This window comes from Calypte anna, chromosome Z (assembly GCF_003957555.1).
Source record: "Calypte anna isolate BGI_N300 chromosome Z, bCalAnn1_v1.p, whole genome shotgun sequence".
In the NCBI taxonomy this organism is placed as follows: domain Eukaryota; kingdom Metazoa; phylum Chordata; class Aves; order Apodiformes; family Trochilidae; genus Calypte; species Calypte anna.
In genome coordinates this window covers 69,848,806-69,867,022 of record NC_044274.1, presented here as the reverse complement: position 1 = coordinate 69,867,022, position 18,217 = coordinate 69,848,806, and the positions used below count along the sequence as shown (strand labels likewise).

General features: G+C 35.5%; 1 protein-coding gene across 2 annotated transcripts in view; it reads left to right on the top strand.

Annotated features, from left to right (window-relative positions):
• TMEM161B (transmembrane protein 161B) overlaps positions 1 to 17,979 on the top strand; it is a 40,150-nt gene extending 22,171 nt beyond the window's left edge. For both annotated transcript variants that reach the window (XM_030467273.1, XM_030467272.1), the window contains exons 5-12: positions 393 to 549; positions 6,774 to 6,925; positions 7,459 to 7,519; positions 9,148 to 9,288; positions 12,402 to 12,515; positions 13,558 to 13,732; positions 16,276 to 16,372; positions 17,057 to 17,979. In XM_030467273.1, the coding sequence (XP_030323133.1) occupies positions 393 to 549; positions 6,774 to 6,925; positions 7,459 to 7,519; positions 9,148 to 9,288; positions 12,402 to 12,515; positions 13,558 to 13,732; positions 16,276 to 16,372; positions 17,057 to 17,334 (1,175 nt within the window). In that variant the 3' untranslated portion in view covers positions 17,335 to 17,979. The remainder of the gene's footprint in view (positions 1 to 392; positions 550 to 6,773; positions 6,926 to 7,458; positions 7,520 to 9,147; positions 9,289 to 12,401; positions 12,516 to 13,557; positions 13,733 to 16,275; positions 16,373 to 17,056) is intronic.
• Positions 17,980 to 18,217: the final 238 nt, after the last annotated feature.

Here is an 18,217-nt window from a genome sequence, read left to right as displayed (position 1 = left end):
ATCTTTGGCAGAGGGTGAAAAAACCTCTCACCTGGAGTTCCAGCTAGACTTTCCTAGAGAACCATTTTCTGTTGTGATGCTGAGATTTGATTTAAGTATGCTTTCTGAATTGAGGATTTTAATGTATAAAAGCTGAGATTATGTAATAGAGAAATTGTTTAGCTTTGTGAATTTGAGTAGTAGTCAAGTATCAAATAACAAGAAAGTAATGTTCAGGTTGGTAACTAAAAAATATGTGGCTTTTTTGCTGTTGTTGCTCTTCCTTTGGGTGGCGTGGTTCTACCTCGGCGTCAGCCAATTGAAAACGTTTTTTAATTGTCACTCCATTTTATATATGAAAGAACTGTATTAAAATGTCAAACCTTTAACATCTGCAAACTTGTGTTTTTCAGCACTGCATTATTTTCCGGAATATCAGTGGTTGGTGGATTTCACTGTTGCAGCCACAGTTGTGTACGTGGTGACTGAAGCCTACTACAGCCTTGTGAAGCCCTCACAGGAAATGAATATCAGTGTAGTCTGGTGTCTGCTTGTCTTGGCTTTTGCAGTGTATCCTTCTCTGTTGTTTTTTTTTAACTTGTTTTGGTTTTGTTTTGTTTTTTAATCAAACCACTCTTATCTGTTCCCAATATTTTGCATCATTCTGCAATTCACATAAAGCTTTCTGTTGTTGATTGGCTGGTTACACAAACATCTGGTAAAAGGGTCTTGTAAGCTAGTGCCATTGCTGGCTAATGTATATGCTGTACATGCTCTTTATATGCTGATATCAGTATCATGTAAACATTTATACCAGACTATTTATGGAAAAAATACGATTATATGAACATACAGTTAGTGCTTACCAATAGTATGTTGTGTATCTAGACTGATTGGGTTTTGCCCAGTTTGGCAGTCAGAGATAATTTCTGAAAGCTTTCATAGTTTTTTTGAGAAGCAATTTACTGCATTATTTTTGCTTTCAATATGTTTAATCTCATACTTCCTGAATGTAGTACAGTAATATTGTAAATGTACTGTAAAACAGTAAAATGTACTAATTTATTGCAAAGATAGATGCATTAATTTGTAACTTTAAAATGTGTTCAACACACTCTTACAAAGTTTACAGAAAATAAAACCTATAGGCAGTTGTAGAAGCTGAAGTGGAACGTTTTCAGAGCTTTATGAAAAAGTTGCATTCTCTGAAACTGAAGGAGGAAAAGCAGAGTATTTAGGAAATGCTTTCCACATACTAATCCAGACATACACTTTAGGGAAGAAAGTTGCTTTGTAAAGATGTGGTAAAGCAGGGGCATGGAATTAAGGGCCTGCAAGAGTGTTATGAGTAAATTGAGTTAGAAAATTAATTTAACATAAGAGTTATGGTAAATTGAGTTAGAAAATTAATTTAGGTAACTCCTCTGCTCCCTAACAGCTGACAGTCAGAAAGTGTTAAGTTAGGGTAGGTACAGGATTTGAATATTCAAAATGGACTCTTCATAAATGCTTGTGCTATAGCAGAGATTCTTACTATCTCTGGGATTTTTTGAGGGCTTTTTTTTGCATGCATGTGTTGGCAATAGCTTGTGGTATTATGTAAAAAACACTTGTTTTGGTTTTATTCAGCTAAAAGTTCTGAATATGCTTAATGCTTGTCTGTGCTTGGTAAATATTAAAATCTGTGCTGCCTTTACGGTAAGGGCATAAATCTTTTATTTTAAGTAGCCTGAAGTATAAAAGATAATCCAAATTTTTCCTTGTAATGAGTAAAAACTTGCTAGAAGGGGAAGTCAACTCACACTCTATAAAATAAAAAAGGACTGTTGGTAGCTTGCTTCCAGACCAGGTATTTCTCTTTCGATTTACCAGTGGATGGATCCAGAGTCCAAAAGGTTTTTTTTCTAGTCTGTGGGAAAGTTGGTGCTTGTCTCTTATAATGATGAAGTAGCTCTAATACAGTGAATATAACAGCTAGTACATAGCTTCACAGCCTTTGTTTTGTTTGAATTAAGTCAGGAATTCTAGTTTAGTCGTGGCAGGGGGAAAGAGAGAGAGAGGGGCAGCTACTGCTTAAAGGAATTGGAAAAGAAAGCCAACACCTTTGACTCCCATTTTGAGGATGAGGGGGAGGTTAATGGGAAAACAGGCTTCAGATACTAAAGCCACAACACTTCAGTTTATTGGTGGCAGCACCCTCTTTGCTTCATCTCCCAAATCTCAGCTGTAGCCAGCTTAAGTAATACCACAGTGATTGCCACTAGAGATGAAGCAGTTATGAATTACATATTGTACAAAAATCCACTGCAGTAATCCTTCCTTCCAGTATTATTTGAATACAGTTCTAATTAATGCTTTCATTTGGTCATCAATTCAGAGGAAAAACAAATCCAGTAATTAAAAAAGACTAAGTTGTCTGGCAAGTGCAAGCTTTCTGTCTTAATAGTGTGAAAATGCAAGTAGCTCTTAGCATCTTTTTTTTATTGTTTCTGTATCACCTGCTATTTTTATGTGCATTGAGCCTAAGCCAACGTTTCCAGTTTTATTCTAATCTGGGTGAAGCACCTGAGCTCTAATTGCACATTTAGACCTGGAGGACACAAACATTTCACTGCCTGTCAGAAGGATATAAGTGATATTTTCTCACCAGCCTTCCTACCTGACTAAAAGGGAAGATAAATCAGTATTAAGCATGAGATCACATGCTAGAAATTGAATTTTATTTAACAAGCTGTGAAGTTGCTGATTTTTGTATCTAAGCATGCATTGTCTAAGGCACAAAATGTTGTTTTGAGTTTTTGGTAGTAGGCATTATGCTTTAGAGAGGAAGTTCTTAGAGACTTCTATCAGTGTGTTGAGGTGAAAGAAGTTAAAGTCTAAAATTCATGTGGCACTTCTAAAAACCTACGCAAATTTGGAAAAGCCAGGAGAAGAATGGCCTGATGTGTATGACCATTTCTTTCTTTCAGAAAGCAATAACTTCTGGGAAATAATTGTATACAAGTATAGCTTTGTGTAATTACCTATCCAGTACTAGGTTGTTGAACGGTCATTGATTAGTTATACAAACAAAGGAAATGGTCAGAACTGGTTTTCTGCCAGCTTGTTCAACTTTTACTTTTTTTTTTTTTTTTTCCTGTGGCATTAAATCTTATTTTTATTGGAGGTTTCTGCAGAGAGTAGGTGATTTTGTAGAAATCCTTGTGAAGTCATTGCTTCCTAATACTGAGCAGGACTTGGTGTATTTACCTATGTGGTTCCTGGTCTCATGGGATGAAGTAGTGTGACCCTGTGGAGTCTGAGGGGATAGTAGCAGTACCAGAAAGCACAGGCTAAACTTTCTGTTAGGCTTAACATCTCCATAAATATGTTAACATAACTTCCTCTGGGCAGAACATGTTTTTGAGTGAAGAAAGATGAAGCTGTCAATGTAGTATGTCAAGAAGTAATTCTAAAACAGTTTTGTATTTTGATGATGGGTGTGGCATGTGAAGAGATGATAGTATTTGGCTGACAGAATGACCGAAAAGAAAGCTTAGGAGACGATGGAAGAGATAATTGGAATTTTTTTCAGCTGCGTCTTGCAAAAGCAGATATTTTCATTCCGTACAGTTACCCAGTATTTGTATTTTTTTCATATTTGTAGTGTAGATATTCAGAAAAAAAATCAGAAATTAATGTAGTCTATACAACAGTATTTTTACAGAAGTTTAAGTAGTACATAAATTCAGGATTTGAATTCCAGCACCAGAACATGTTTGCATTATGTTGATGGCAGTTGTGCTAAGAACAACTGAGATGGTGTTCAGTGTGTTTCATGTGCTGGAATGTTTGTGCAGCTACCTCTGAAAGATGCCACATACCCCTGGGAGGCTGTGTGGATGCTCAAGTGTCAGTTCACACTCAGTTCATCCATTGCAGGAATTCCTGTGTCTCACCCCTGTTCCACTGGACACACTACAGTGTGAACAACAACAACCTCACATTTGAGAGTGTGGGGAAATACTCCCAGGATAGAGAAATTCCTGATTGATTTTTTTTCTTCTTAAAAACAGAAAAGTAAATCACTGAATGGTTAGATAGGTTCAAGAAGACTCAGTGCTTCATAGAATGATAAAATCATGTTTCTTGGAGGCAGCATTTACAAGACCTGCTGTACCACCTGCTCAGTTATTAATATTTTTGAAAGGCTGCAGGATACAGTGTTAGTTGGTCCTGTCTCATGCACTCTCTTTTGGTATCTGAAGAGGAGTAACAAAAGGTCTTCGAAAACAAAGATGTTGAGCCTTTTTTTTCCATTTATTTGTTTTTTTAAACAGAATATTGGTAACAGCCTGTTGATTGTGAATTCTTAGCTTAAAAAATGAGCTGCACAGTGTTTCTTGCAAAAGTAATATTAGTGTTTGGGAAGACACATTGTGATGTCAGAGTGTTTTAATGACTTTTTTTTTTTAATTTCTCATTTACACTTTGTTGTAGATAGCACAGATTGATGATTTCTGCTATTTTGAAATCTGGAAAGATGGCTTCTGTAAGAATGAATGCCCTGCATTAGCAAACTGAATTACTGATCAGAATTTTAAATTTAGTAGTTGCAGCCAGCTTACAAGCAGGGATTTTGTTTGTAAAAGTACAAAATGCTTTATTGAGAGGAGGGAGAAAGTACATGAGGATAGAGCAAGGGGGACAACACCGAGAGATGACTGATCTTAATAGTAGCATGTGCCTGATGTAATTTACTGTACTTTTACAGCTATTTACCATTCCTCATTGAGAACAGGTGAGCAGGTCAGGTTACTTAACTTTTTGTACACAGATCTTTAAACAGTGTTGTTTGCAGTTGTTTCTGTTGGAGAGGCAAGGTATTTAGGAAGGGTGTTGGTGGTATTGTACAAGTAGGGTAGTTCTCATCTGGGAAGCTGTCAGTTACCTGGGAAGGTTTTATATATAGGGCTTTATATGTAGGGTTTTATATATGGGGTTTTTTATACGGGGTTTTTTTGTACAGGGTTTTATATATAGGGTTTATTTAACCTTATATTATTGGTAGCATAGTAAATTTCATGGGCTACTTCTGGAAAATATCCATGACATAGCAAAGGAAAGTGACAGCCTTCTTTAACTGAGCTAGAATTTGATCCAGAACACAGTCTACCTGACTTCCTATATGCCTGTTCTTAAGATGTGGTAGGTCTTCCTTTAGATAGATCCCTTTATTCTGTGAAAAGTTGATCAGTGTGAACTTACGAGTTACTGGGTGCTCTGCTTAGGCCACTTTATGGTGTGGGCATGAGTACTTCTGCATATTCATGAAATACAGCAATATGTATGTTAAATAAATAAGTGTGATATTGCATAATTGTATAGTTTCTTGAGAGCTTAACTTCTGATTGTTCAAGTATTTTACTGAGTAGATATCTAAGACATGTTTCAATGTAGTTTACATCTTAAAACACTTCCTGTATTAAAAAAAAAAAAGGTCAATAATGATAAATATCTTACTGCATACTGGGAAAAAGGTAGAGTTTGCACTTAATCTTTTTGTTTTGTTTTTTCCTTTTCCCCTCTATTGTGTTCTTGTTATTGTTCTTAAGCAGGTAATATCTTGAGTAATCTCCAAGTACTTTATTTAATATGGACTAGATATTGCCTGCCATTTGAAAAAGAAATTATGATGAGCTGCTGTTCATAGTAATAGGATTTGACAACGTATAATTATCCTAAATTATCCTAATCTGTTTAACTTTGCAACTAATCATGTTTAAAAATTAGTTAAAAGAAGGAGAATACTCAGTACACATTTTAAAAGCAACTTGATAACAGAACAGTTAATGTCTTATATTTTCATATTTGTGGCACTGGAATAACATGGAAAGATTTAATATATCATACCAGACCATATAGGGGTTTCTAAGATTGTTGGTTGGGGGTTTTTCCCAAGATGAGTATGAGACAGATTTATTTTTTTTTCCTAGATGGCACTAAGTGTGCTGTTTTATGGTCTTTGATTCCTGAGAAATCCTGAACACATGCATATGAAAGTAGAGAAATAGGTTTAATTTTTCATATTTTCTGTTTAGTAAACAGCTAAGCAGCAATCTAAACAAGAGTCCCATGCCACTTATCACAGTTTCCTTGAAGGCAGGTTTGCAGTCCCTATGAGCAAAAGTACTCGTAGTTGAGAAAATTTATTTCATTACTGGTAGAAGAAGTTGTTAAAACGTTCTGTTCTTGCTGTTTGGATGTGTACCTTAGGGATGTGTATCCAGGAAAAAACACTTGTACCTTTGTTGCTAAAAATGTGTTTATTCACTTACCTGATGTCACAGTCCTTGAATTCAAAAGCAGTGTTTTGGAATTAAGATTTATTGAAACTTAAGTTACATAATTTGACAGAGCATTTTTCATTTAGCTGGATATTACACATTGTGGATACAGTTGTCTTATTGATGTAACTGATGGTTATGTAATAATTTATATTTAATCTCTGGTTTAATTCTCCTAGGTTAATAGTCTGTATTAATACTATGAGCTATAAGTAAGCTTAAGTCAAAATTATGCTCCAGAGCATTTCTGGCTATCCAGTACATGACTTTTGTGCTTCACAGTATTTTGTAATTTTAACCTGAAACTGGCTAAACACGTATTGCTTTTTTTTTTTAAAAACAATGGCATATCATAGAACAGCCCTAGTGCAGATGACCAGAACACAGCTTTATAATTCTTAAATGTATTTTATGAAATAAATGATAACATATATTTTATGAAATTTTCCTTGACCTTTTCTCATGTAGTAAGGTACTGTTTTCATTGACTACCCATTATTTCAAAGTAGAGGATGGAGGTGAGAGATCAGTCTGTGTCACCTTTGGTTTTTTCTTCTTTGTGAAAGCAATGGCAATTCTCATTGTGACAGAAAACTACCTGGAGTTTGGACTGGAGTCAGGTAAGTCCTTTCTTTAGTGTTTGCAGCAGCCCTAGTGATTGCATGGCCTAAAAAGTTTATTTCCTGTCTGTCTTTTAGGTATTTTTGAGAATATCTCTGTTAAAATGAACTCTGTGTAGCACAAATTCTAAAAAAATTTGCTTTGGAATGCAGATTCTGAAGGTTATCCTATATATTTTCCCTGTTTTCTTTTAAAAAGTGTAATGTTTGGCTACGTTGTTTGTGTTAATTGTATTTGCCTTCCTGTTTTACATTTAATCTGTTTTGCATTTTATAGTAAAGTGAAGCTTGTTTGTTTAAAAAAAAAAACAATGGATGTTTCTAAAAAATAAATTTAATTTTATTCATGTTCCTGAAGTGTACAAAAGTCATATATTTTAATAACCAAGTTTTATTGCATTATGGCATACAAATTAGCACATGAAAGAGCTATGCTAGACATTCCAAAATCACCTATTATCTTATTTTTTTTTCCAAAAGGGATTCTGGTTTTGAACTTTATTAATATGAATATATTTCATGTATCTTTGCAGGATTCTCGAATTTCTCAGAAAGTGCTATGCAGTTTCTTGAAAAGCAGGGTTTGGAATCCCAGTAAGTTTTGGAAATACATTTGTCTGTTTTATGTGTGCATTTGTAACTGAACCACTTTGACTTTCTTAACAAGCATTTGTCTTTATATCTCTGTAATAATGTGAAGAGGTAGGTTAATGAAAATCTTTTGGCAGTACTCACAAGTAAATAAAGTTGCATTTTTTCTTTCTCAGGGGTTTTGGCTGTGTGTGTGGTTTTAGTGGTTTTTTTTAGGGCTCTTTTTTATTTGGAGATAGTTTCTGCACTGACATTTTGGTTGTAGCTAAAATTACAGTTCAAAGCTATAAAATTGTTTTTTTTTTTATGGTAATTACCTTCAGCTTTGCATGAATTGCTTAAAACAGATGATAGTTATTTTTTTGCCAGTCCGTGGTATCCAAAAGGATGTGTTGCAAAAGCTGCATTATGGAGCTCTTGATGAAGTAGGAGTAAATTTTGTCTTTCAGTCCTGTTTTTAGGCTGTAGCAGTCTTTTCCTATTATGCAAAAACATCTGCTTGCTACAGGACATCCAAGTTTTGTATAGACTGGCAAAGAAACAGCTCATAGCTTGTGACATTGTATAAATGTACAATCTCTGTCGTAGACAGCCTTTTTATGTTGTAAAATAATTTTTACTACAATTCTTTCCTGAGCACACATGCTCTAAAATTAATTTCTGGGCTATGTCATTGCTGTGGGAGTGCAGCTTTGAATATCTTGCTTGGAAGTCCTCAAGTATCATTCAGAAGCTTTGGAATCTCTAGTTTTGAGTAACAGAATTTTCCTCAAATGAGATCAGTTTGTCATCTGTGAACTCATGGGAAGTATTTAACTGAAGCCCATGTGCTCCTTAGCCTTCATTCTGCTTTTCCTTAGCTATTACAGGTTTACTAACTTCTGTATTAATTTTCATGTTGTTTGTTTATTTTGAATTTGTGCAGTGCTTTGGCTGTTTACAGCAGCAATGGAGTTGATGGTGGTGTCTCTTGGTAGTTGTATGTCTTGGGTTAAGGATCAAATTCATGTGAATCACTAGATTTGTTTTTGTTTCCTCTTGAATATGTTAGTTGCATATTATTTGGGGTTTTTCTCTGTAATCCAGAGCTTTAAAATTCTATAGTTCAGTTGATCCTAGATATTTTATTCTGCAATTTTAAAATATACTGCATAGTTCATGAAAATTATTCACTGGAAAGCGACATGTTAATTGGCGACCTGTATGTTTTAGATAAATCTGTGAAAATGGATAAAGGTAGAATGTGAGAAGTGTCACACCGATTTTGTCTTATGATGCATCTGTTCCTCTCTTAAAAACATAATTACATTGATTCTGTTATCTATTTCTGTTGTATTTTAGTTAACACAAATTATAAAAACTCATTTTTTGTTCTTCTCTACTAACAAATTTAACATCTTCTAGCCAATAGCTTAGGTGTTCTGTTTTTCTATGAGATAAATGGGTGACGTGTTTTTTTAAAACTTCTTATTGATTTGTAATAATACTGGTATTCCAGAGTACAACTATAGAATACTGTCTACTTCTTTTATTAAATGTTAGATACTGTTGAGTTGAAAGTAGTCTCTGATAGCCCACCCACCCCCAACTTCCTCCCCAAGAAAATGCTTATTTCCTTTCTTTTCTTTTAGGGGTCCTGTGTCTAAACTAACCTTCAAATTGTTCCTGGCTGTTCTGTGTTCACTTATTGGTGCTTTTTTGACATTCCCTGGCTTGCGACTGGCTCAAATGCATCTGGATGCTCTGAATTTAGCAACAGAAAAAATAACACAGTAAGAGAAAATATATGCACATAGGTATATGCTACTCAGTCTTAATTCTGTAATGTTTGAAAGTCAACAAAGCAAACTGTTCCAACAAGGAGGTAGTGACTAAGACTTCTGTTGCTGCCTGCTTTTTGTATCTTGATCAGACTTGCCACCTGCCTCTTTCTGCTCAACCTGTGCTCTGCCAGTCTTTTACAATCTTTGCCTTGTAATTAGAGTCCCAATTAAAGGAGCTTTCCTTTCTTCCTTCAAGAGCTCCACCGTGAATGTTTCTGCTTACAAGCTGCTTCCTTTCCCCCGTTTTACCTTCTTGGAAGCTAAGATAACTTTCAGGAAGTAGAGGTGCAACCATGGGCTCTTATTTTTATTTTTTTTTTATCACCTCACCTCCAGGTGAGAGTCATGCCTTGAATAAATTTATGGTAAGAGTCAAAAGAGACCCAGAATATTTAATAAGGGTCAAATGCTAATTCCAGTTTAAAGGAATATTTTCATTTTCAACTGTTCTTGAGTTTGGTACTAAGATATTTTGTCCAATTTAGTGATTTCTCTTCAGCATTCTCTTGTTGAGGGAAAAACTCCAAATGTCTTTCATAGACCTTGACCTTTGATGTCTTAATACATGTTAATTACAGATTCTGCAGTGTAGGCCATTGTGATCATTTTGTCTGGTCACTTTCCTGAGGGAACCATTATCTTTTCTGATACGGATATTATGAATGTTCAAACTGTATTTTTTTCCCCCTTCCCTGAAAAAAGCCAATTTTCAAAACTACTATTTAGAATGTGTCTTTCACTCTTGGTATATTTATAACCAAGTACTCCATGTTATAGTTGCACTCCTTGTAGTTGAATGTATCCAAGTGCAGCTGCAATCTGTTGACTTGTTTTATCTGCTCTTTAGGTTCTACCTATGTGTAGACTGTGGCTTAGTCACTTCCCAGTCTGTTCTTTTTAGCTGAATAAATTAAACTGCTTGGGGTTTTTTTTGTTTTATATGTTACTCAATATTTTAAATTTTCTTGTGCCTTTTCTGTAAGTATCCTCTTAATTTTCCAACGTCTTCCTTGATATGTAGGCAAAAGATCTTAGGCAGAAATATAAAATCTGTGAAACAGAAGTTAATTAATCAATAACTAAAAGGCTAATTAATATCCACTAGTGTGGTGTTATGAAAAAAAATCTTCTCTAATACGATGTTTAGAGAATATTGGAATTGTTGAAGATAACTGTGCAACACCAAGCACATTATTTTTAAAATCTACCAGTACTTTTACTGTTCAACTAGAATAAAATAAATATGTTAAACGGATTTAAACTTGGTCAGATATAAAGGTAGTCAGATAATGCAATTACAAACACAGTCATTGTCAAGTGGTATTTTCTGGTTGGTCTGAAGAGATCAGTATTTACTCTTGGTGATGTGTTTTTAACAATGAGCAGATCATTAGTGACTGTTTACAGTTGTGTGACAGTGACTGAAAGGAGTGACTGAGTGAGGCTGGCCTGCCAATGATGCAAAGGTTTTAACCTTTTCAGTTTGGGTGCAGGAGAGCATTGCCTTTCTCTGCAGTCAAGTACAGAATATATGTTTGGAAAATAAACAAAACAAACCCAAAACCACAGCAAAATCCAGTCCCCAGGCCCCTTCCCAAAACCAACTAACCAGAAAAAAACCCCAACCAACCAACCAACCAACCAAAAACCAAAAAAACCCAAAAACCCCTAAACAAAAGTCCCACCCCAAAGAACCCACCAAATAATTTGGTATCTCTTTTGGTTTTGCTAGTTTTTCTTTAGCAGCAATATCCTTTTTTGAGTTTTCTTAATCAATTAATCAACCCTCATTCTTCAAGTCTTTCTTCATGAGTCTTTCAGCCTTTCTCCCTGTACTCAACATTAAAGGGATTCTTGGTAACCCTTGGAACATTCTAGTCCATTAACTCAGTAGGATGTCTTAAATAAAGTAGAAGCTCAGGTAAAATGCTTTCCAAAGTCATTGAAATGCTTTGGACTGTTCTTTGGTGCTATGGTGTTTCCTAGCAACATGGAATCAGTGATTATTTCTTTGTCTGAAGCCAATGATTTAGATGTATGTGATGACATCTTCTGAAACATGCAAACATTTTAATGCTTTTAGGAAGTTTGAGAGTTTGAAATCAGTAAGGTCTTGTGTTCTCTAGAATAACTTTCAATTACTTCAAATTTTCTCTAGTGTAGAAGCACTCAGGTTGGAGATGGAAGTATAGACAGGCTGATTCTGTTACTGAGTCAGTCTTAAACTAGCAGAGCCACCGGATTGTTAACACCAAAGTCTTGAACTGTTTTCTTTTCAGTAATGAAAAAAGAATGGGATGTTTGGTTCAGAAATTAAATAGGATATTAAATTCTGGAAAAACTCCAGAAATCTATCTCCTCTTTTTGAGTTCTGCTGTCTGTTTTGTACTCATAGATTACAAGATAGTCCTACTATTACATTAACTGTGCAGTTTCCTACCCTGCTTTAAAAATGGAATAGCTGTTAGAGCTTTTTTTCTCTCTCTTGAGTATCTTTAATTGAATATAAGTACCAAGTTTCATATAGTCAAGGTTTATAAATAAAAATCTTCATTAAACTGGGAAATCTGACCCCTGAGATCTGTTTCCCCTTGTCTGTATAGCTCATTGAAACTAACATGAATATATTTTTAATAAAGAAAGAAAAAGTAATATAGCAGTGTATTTCAAATAATTATTCATCTGAGATGCTGACTACCTAGATTAAAACTGTGGTGACTAGTGCAGCTTGATGTTATGCCATCATGTAGAAATTTTTAACAGCTGTCTTTTCATATAGTGTGGTGTAATGCAGGTAGCTCCTTTGGTTAGATTATTTGGAATAAATCAAGTTTTCAGATATTCTAAAAGCACCTTTTTTTAATCCACAACCAGTGTGATTTCATAGTTTATAATATTACTGTTTTGTTGAAATGTAAGTCATAAAATAGGGAAGTAAGTTTCTCACCCTCACCCAACTCTTTTAAATTTGAATTTCTCCTTTTGAATCTGTACCCCCAGTTCCAACAGCATGGTAATTTTTTGTATTTAATAACTTCCCCCTTTTTCTTTTCTTCTTTCAGAACGTTGCTACATATAAACTTCTTGGCACCTTTATTTATGGTTCTACTGTGGGTAAAACCAATCACTAAGGACTACATTATGAACCCACCTCTGGGCAAAGAGAGTGTCCCTTTGTAAGAATCCCTTTAAAAATTATTTCTGAGGTGTTGAGAGCAAAACCGTAAGTCTTAGTAGTGCCCTGGGAAAGTCACAGAAATGTGAAAGGCTCAAAATTTTATAGCATCTGCTGTCAAAGGTATTGTGGAGGTTGCAGATGAGTTCTGGAGGGTTTTTGTTCCTTTGGAAGAACAGGAACTATCGTTGAATGGTTAGGTGGCAGTTTCCATAAAAGCTGCTATGTTTGGGCATCTTTACAGTGCTGTGTTTTTCTGGCAAGAGGTGGAATACCACCTTTGCCACCACCTTTGCCACCACCTTTTGGAACCTTGGTGTCACTGAAGACAGCTGAGATACATTGGCATCAGGACTGACATAAGCAATGTGTCTTAAGATCTATGCTTAGAATGCATATAGAATAGATAAAATATTTAAAACATAGCAAAGGAAAGAATTTTCAGGAAGAGTGGTATCTGAAGTATTGCATAAATAGCATAGGTTGTTGTCATCATCATCTCTGTTGGTCTAGTTAAAAGAGTAGTATTCAAATAGACTTAAACCAGATATGATTGCCTGATCTTCTGTTGTTTTCCAGGTTGATGATGCTCACCTAAGGTGATTCTGTGATCACTGAACTAGTACATTAAATATTGCAAATATGTATATCTTGTGCTTCCATTTTTTACGTTAGTTCATGTTAAAGTGAGGGTTGTGCTATGGCAGGGTACCTAAGACAACTCAAGTACACATTTCCTACCCAGAACTGTGTGTCTCAAAACTTGTAATTATCTGAGTGAGCTTTTTTTTTCAGTGTTCTGACTTCATTTCTCAGAACTTAAGCGTTTAAGAGCTGTTCTTTTGTATGGGTACTAATTTGGATCTGATGCTACAAAAGGGCTACTTAAGAAGTAGCTGCAAAAAGCACAAATGATTATTACTTGCACTTGAACTTCATAACTCTAAATTGTGCCTTATTATCGCCAGTATGATTCAAGTACCAGGAACTGACCTTTGTAAAAAAGCATTACCCTTTTGTTTGTTTTTTTTTTTAATTCACAGAATGTCTGAAGATACATTTGATACCATGAGGTTGTGGATTATAATCCTGCTGTGTGCTTTACGGTTGGCAATGATGCGTCACCATCTACAAGCCTATCTCAATTTAGCCCAGAAGAGTGTGGATCAGATGAAAAAAGAAGCTGGGAGAATAAGTATGGTTGATTTACAGAAAATGGTATGTATGGTGGCACTGAATTTATGTATTTGGCATGCTCAGTACAAATGATTTTTTCCCCCCTGTTTGTTACGTGTTCTGTAGTGCCAGAGCTGAAATCTGAATGAAGGTTGCTAAACCATCTCCTGTAAAAATAGCACCATTACAGAGAAATTCTGCAAATGAAACTGTGCAGAGATGTCATCTGTGTTATACAGATGGCTTGCCTTAAGTTGTTCAGAAGTTGTTACAAAAGATGCCTTTATGAACTGTTGTTTACAAATATGTAGAAAGGTGAGAAGATCATGTTCAGTGTCAATAGATCTTGGGGAGTGCACAGGCTGAGCAGTGATCCGTAGCTACAACACGAGAAAAGGAGGAAGTTGAATTTAGGTGGAGGGGTAAAATACTGCTACCTAATCCTAACTACAACTCTTAAGTTGGGGTAAAATCCCAAAGATCAGTTTGGGATATTTGGGGATAAAATGAATCATAGAACTGTGGTTGGAAAGGACCTTCAGGATCATTGAGTCTAACCATCAGTCCTACACCAGCTTAACCACTAAATGATCTTCTGAAATGCCACATCTACCTGGTTTTTGAATACCCTCAGGTACAGCAGCTCCAGCACCTCCCTGGGCAACCTGTTCCAATGCTTCACCACTCTTCTGATGAAGAAATTTTTCCTGATATTCAATCTGAACCTCAACTCACACAGCTTGAACCTATTTCCTCTGGTCACTGGGGTTCTAGAAGAGGCCAACACCTGCCTCACTACAGCCTCCTTCTAGGTGGCTGTGTAGGGCAATAAGGTCTCCCGTCATCCTTCTCTTCTCTAGGATGAACAGCCCCAGCTCCTTCAGCCTCTGCTTTTAAGACCTGTTCTCCATACCCTGAAGAGTCATGCTTGATTCTGTCAGACCATTCCCAAGTGTGCTATCCTGGTTACAGACTGTGCCCATCATGTTACTGTGGCAGAAGAAAGGTTTCTTTGGTTTACAGTTTTTAAAAAAGGAAACTTATACAAGGATACCATCAACAGAATGAGGAGGTAGAAATTCATAGCTTAGGTGCAGAATGGTTTTGCATGTTGCCTGCAAAATAAATTTCTGTTTCTAGTGTTGCCTGATGATCCTACTCAGCTGAGGCATTTTCCAGAAGCAATATTGAACTATACCACAAGACAAAGATTCCTCTTAGGACTGTCTGTATCTCTTGTAATCCTGTCCTTGGCTTCACTGAGTATCTGAAGGTCATAAGTAAACTGTGCAGTAGTTACTTAAAAAGTGGCTAGCAAGTTTCTCCAGAAAAAATGTCAGGAAGTACAGGTAACAGCAGCCATTTAAGATAGATCTATACTGATTGCTGTGAATACATAATTTTAGTTTTAGGAGTTTTCATGCCATCTTAAAAAAACAGTGTTCTCTGCTTGTGGTGTATCCATAATCCATTTTTTCCATATCCAGTTAACCCAGTTTCTCCATATCTTCTTTTCAAGAAAGCCATGGCTTCTAAGTCTTGTCTTCTAGCCATGTCTTCTTAATCACCCTCTGTAATGTCTGCTGACACCCTACAGTGGTCTTTCTTTTTAATTTATACTTTTTTATCGTACTCTGTCAATTGTTTTAAAGTATTTTTTGTCTCATGTGTTTTCTTATGTCAGTGCCTTACTACTTTTTCTTCTCACATTTGTGTTTTGATGCTTAATCATCATGAAGCTCTTTGAAGTTTTAGAGGTATTTCTAAAAACATCATGTCTGCCTCCACCTTTTTTTTTGTCATCCTGTATTCTGTCCTTTTCTAAAATCCGGTTAGCTTAATTTCATTGTTTTCTTGCTACTGATTTTATGAGTTGTTGCCTTCTTTATATGATCTATTCTTTTAGATCAATAGCTTATATAAAAATTATGATATACCAGTCTTGAGAAAGACTGAGTAAGCAGACTGGGAGCAGGGGGAGGGATAAATCTGAACGATATTGGGTGCCTGAAATAAAGACTTGGTTTTTATCAACTAATAAAGAAACTCATCTTGTCATTGTATTTAAAATACTGATGCTTCATAGTTGGACATCTTAAAAATATCTTGCTTTTGAAAAGGGATTGCAGTATTAATCAAACTTTCATTTGCTTTTCATGAGGCCTTGGGCTGTGAATACCTCTTTATTTCTGAAATGGGATTTAGTTTGTGAACCAATGGGGATTTTAAAAATTAAACATATATTTAGCCTTGATTCTGGGGTACTGTAATAATATTAGACATGCAGTTTGCAAAAGTAAAATTGATTCTGTTTATTTTACCAGAAGTGATGCCTCTAATTATTTCTTTTCAATGCTTCCTCTCAGGTTTGTAAATGTTCTGAAACTAGAGTTCATTATAGAGATTTCTTCATTAGATCTTTGGAAGACAATGTCACATGTCAAGAAGTGCTAGAAAACTTCTATGGCTTCTTTTAATGCAGAAGTATTGTTTTTTTAATAAATTCCATGTTTTTCCTGGATATCTTCATAAAGGTTTACTGTGATCACCCAGAACTCATGAATTACTCTCTTCTGTTTTCCCAGGTGGCTCGAGTATTCTATTATCTGTGTGTAATTGCACTGCAGTATGTTGCACCATTGGTAATGCTCCTTCACACAACTCTGCTCCTGAAAACACTAGGTAGGCAAAATTGGATCAACAAAAATGTGTTTTGCTCTACACGGAGCTTTTACATTTTTGGTGTACTGAAGAGAATTAAAATGTGTGGGTATCTACAATACAGAAATATATTGAAGACTGTGATTTAAAATTCACTAATATGTGGCTTTTAAGCTGTCCTCCTCTGCCTCTGCTTTTGACATCTTCAAAGTATATGCTAATTTGTTTCATTTATTTCTGAGAAACTATGTAATATAATAAATTATTCTGCTCAAATACTTGGCCTTTTGAAAGTATTTTAAAGTGAGTTGAATAAAGCCTTCTTGATTTAACCTTATGAGCATCTCAAAGTTTTTTCCAGTTTTTCAGTCCTAACCTTTTATTTGAAGAAGATAGTGTTTATCAGGCTGTGATTAGTCCCATTCAGTAGACATCTGCATTTGGTCAGATGAATCATACTCAGCACTGAGAGGGGTCCTAAGGTAGCTGTGTCAGATGTGGATCTTACCATTTCAAACACCAAGATGAATCCTACCTTAGTAGCATGATCAGAAAGCCATGTGTATGAACAATTAGTATTTGCTGCTACAAAAGCTTTTTTTTTTGTGTGTGTGTGTTAAAAATATGTATTATCTGTAGAATGGTAGAAATAACAGAACTTAAGTTTAGTTCCACAAAAACCTTTTAATAATTTCTTTTTTACAGGTAATTATTCTTGGGGTGTCTACCCAGAACTGAATTCTGACACTCCAGTAGATAACAGTCTTCTTCCCAGTTCAGTCTATGCCGAGTCTCCACCTGCTGATGGAAAGGTGAATGTAACTGTAGTACAAATAACAATGGCTTTGGGAAGCCTAAAGAATATTTTCACTCCTCTCCTCTTCCGGGGACTCCTGTCTTTCCTCACCTGGTGGATTGCTGCTTGCCTCTTTTCTACGAGCCTTTTTGGGCTTTTCTATCACCAGTACCTAACTGTGGCATGAACAAGTCAACTGACAAAGCAAGTGAGGTCAAATACTAGCTACAAACCCAGGTACCCAAGAGGAGATGAAGAGAACAGAAGAAAACTACATATGAAGAGAAAACATATCAGAATTTTTTTTTTTAAACACTTCCTCTGTGTTCTCAGGGTGAATATTCTTAAAATGTTCAAAATTGCGACTGGGTTTGTTATTTTCGTTAGCCAAATGGTAGGTAACAAGTGGAATTATAGTTTTGGGTCAGACTGTTATTGTGTGGCAGGTAATAGTGAGCATGCTGAAAAGATAAGACCTCTGGGTATCTTGTTTCCATAAACACCAAGCCAACCTCAAAACTTTGTGTTTTAAGCATCAACAGTCAGTGACTTAACTGTTAAAAGGGTACTGGTTATAGTGTTTGTGGCTGCCTATCTATTAAATCTTAAAACTGAGCCATACAATGGAAGGAGAAAGAGGGGATTTAAAAATAATTTCTGTTGGATAGCTGTTGATCACTTTTCTCCTTGAAAAATGAAATAATCCAACAGGACAAAAGAGATACTGTATATTACAGTAAGGAAAGTTGTATAAAATTTAAATTTCACAGGAATAGATCTATGGACCTGACAAGTGTTGCTGCCTAAATAGGTTGCAGAAATGCTTGTACAGTAAGAGGAGAGTTATAAAAATTATATTATTTCAGTCCCTGCAGTCATTTTTAAGTAACAGCCATCTGTATTGGTGCTAATATTGATCCACGGATTCCATTTGGATCTTTTAAATTTTTTCTTTTCAGGCAACAGATAAATTCCATTGAATTCACAAAGTAATACAAGTAGATTAGGGACACCAATCAAACATTTTAAAACAAAATAGTTTAATCCTGCTGACTGAGAGTGTATGTATC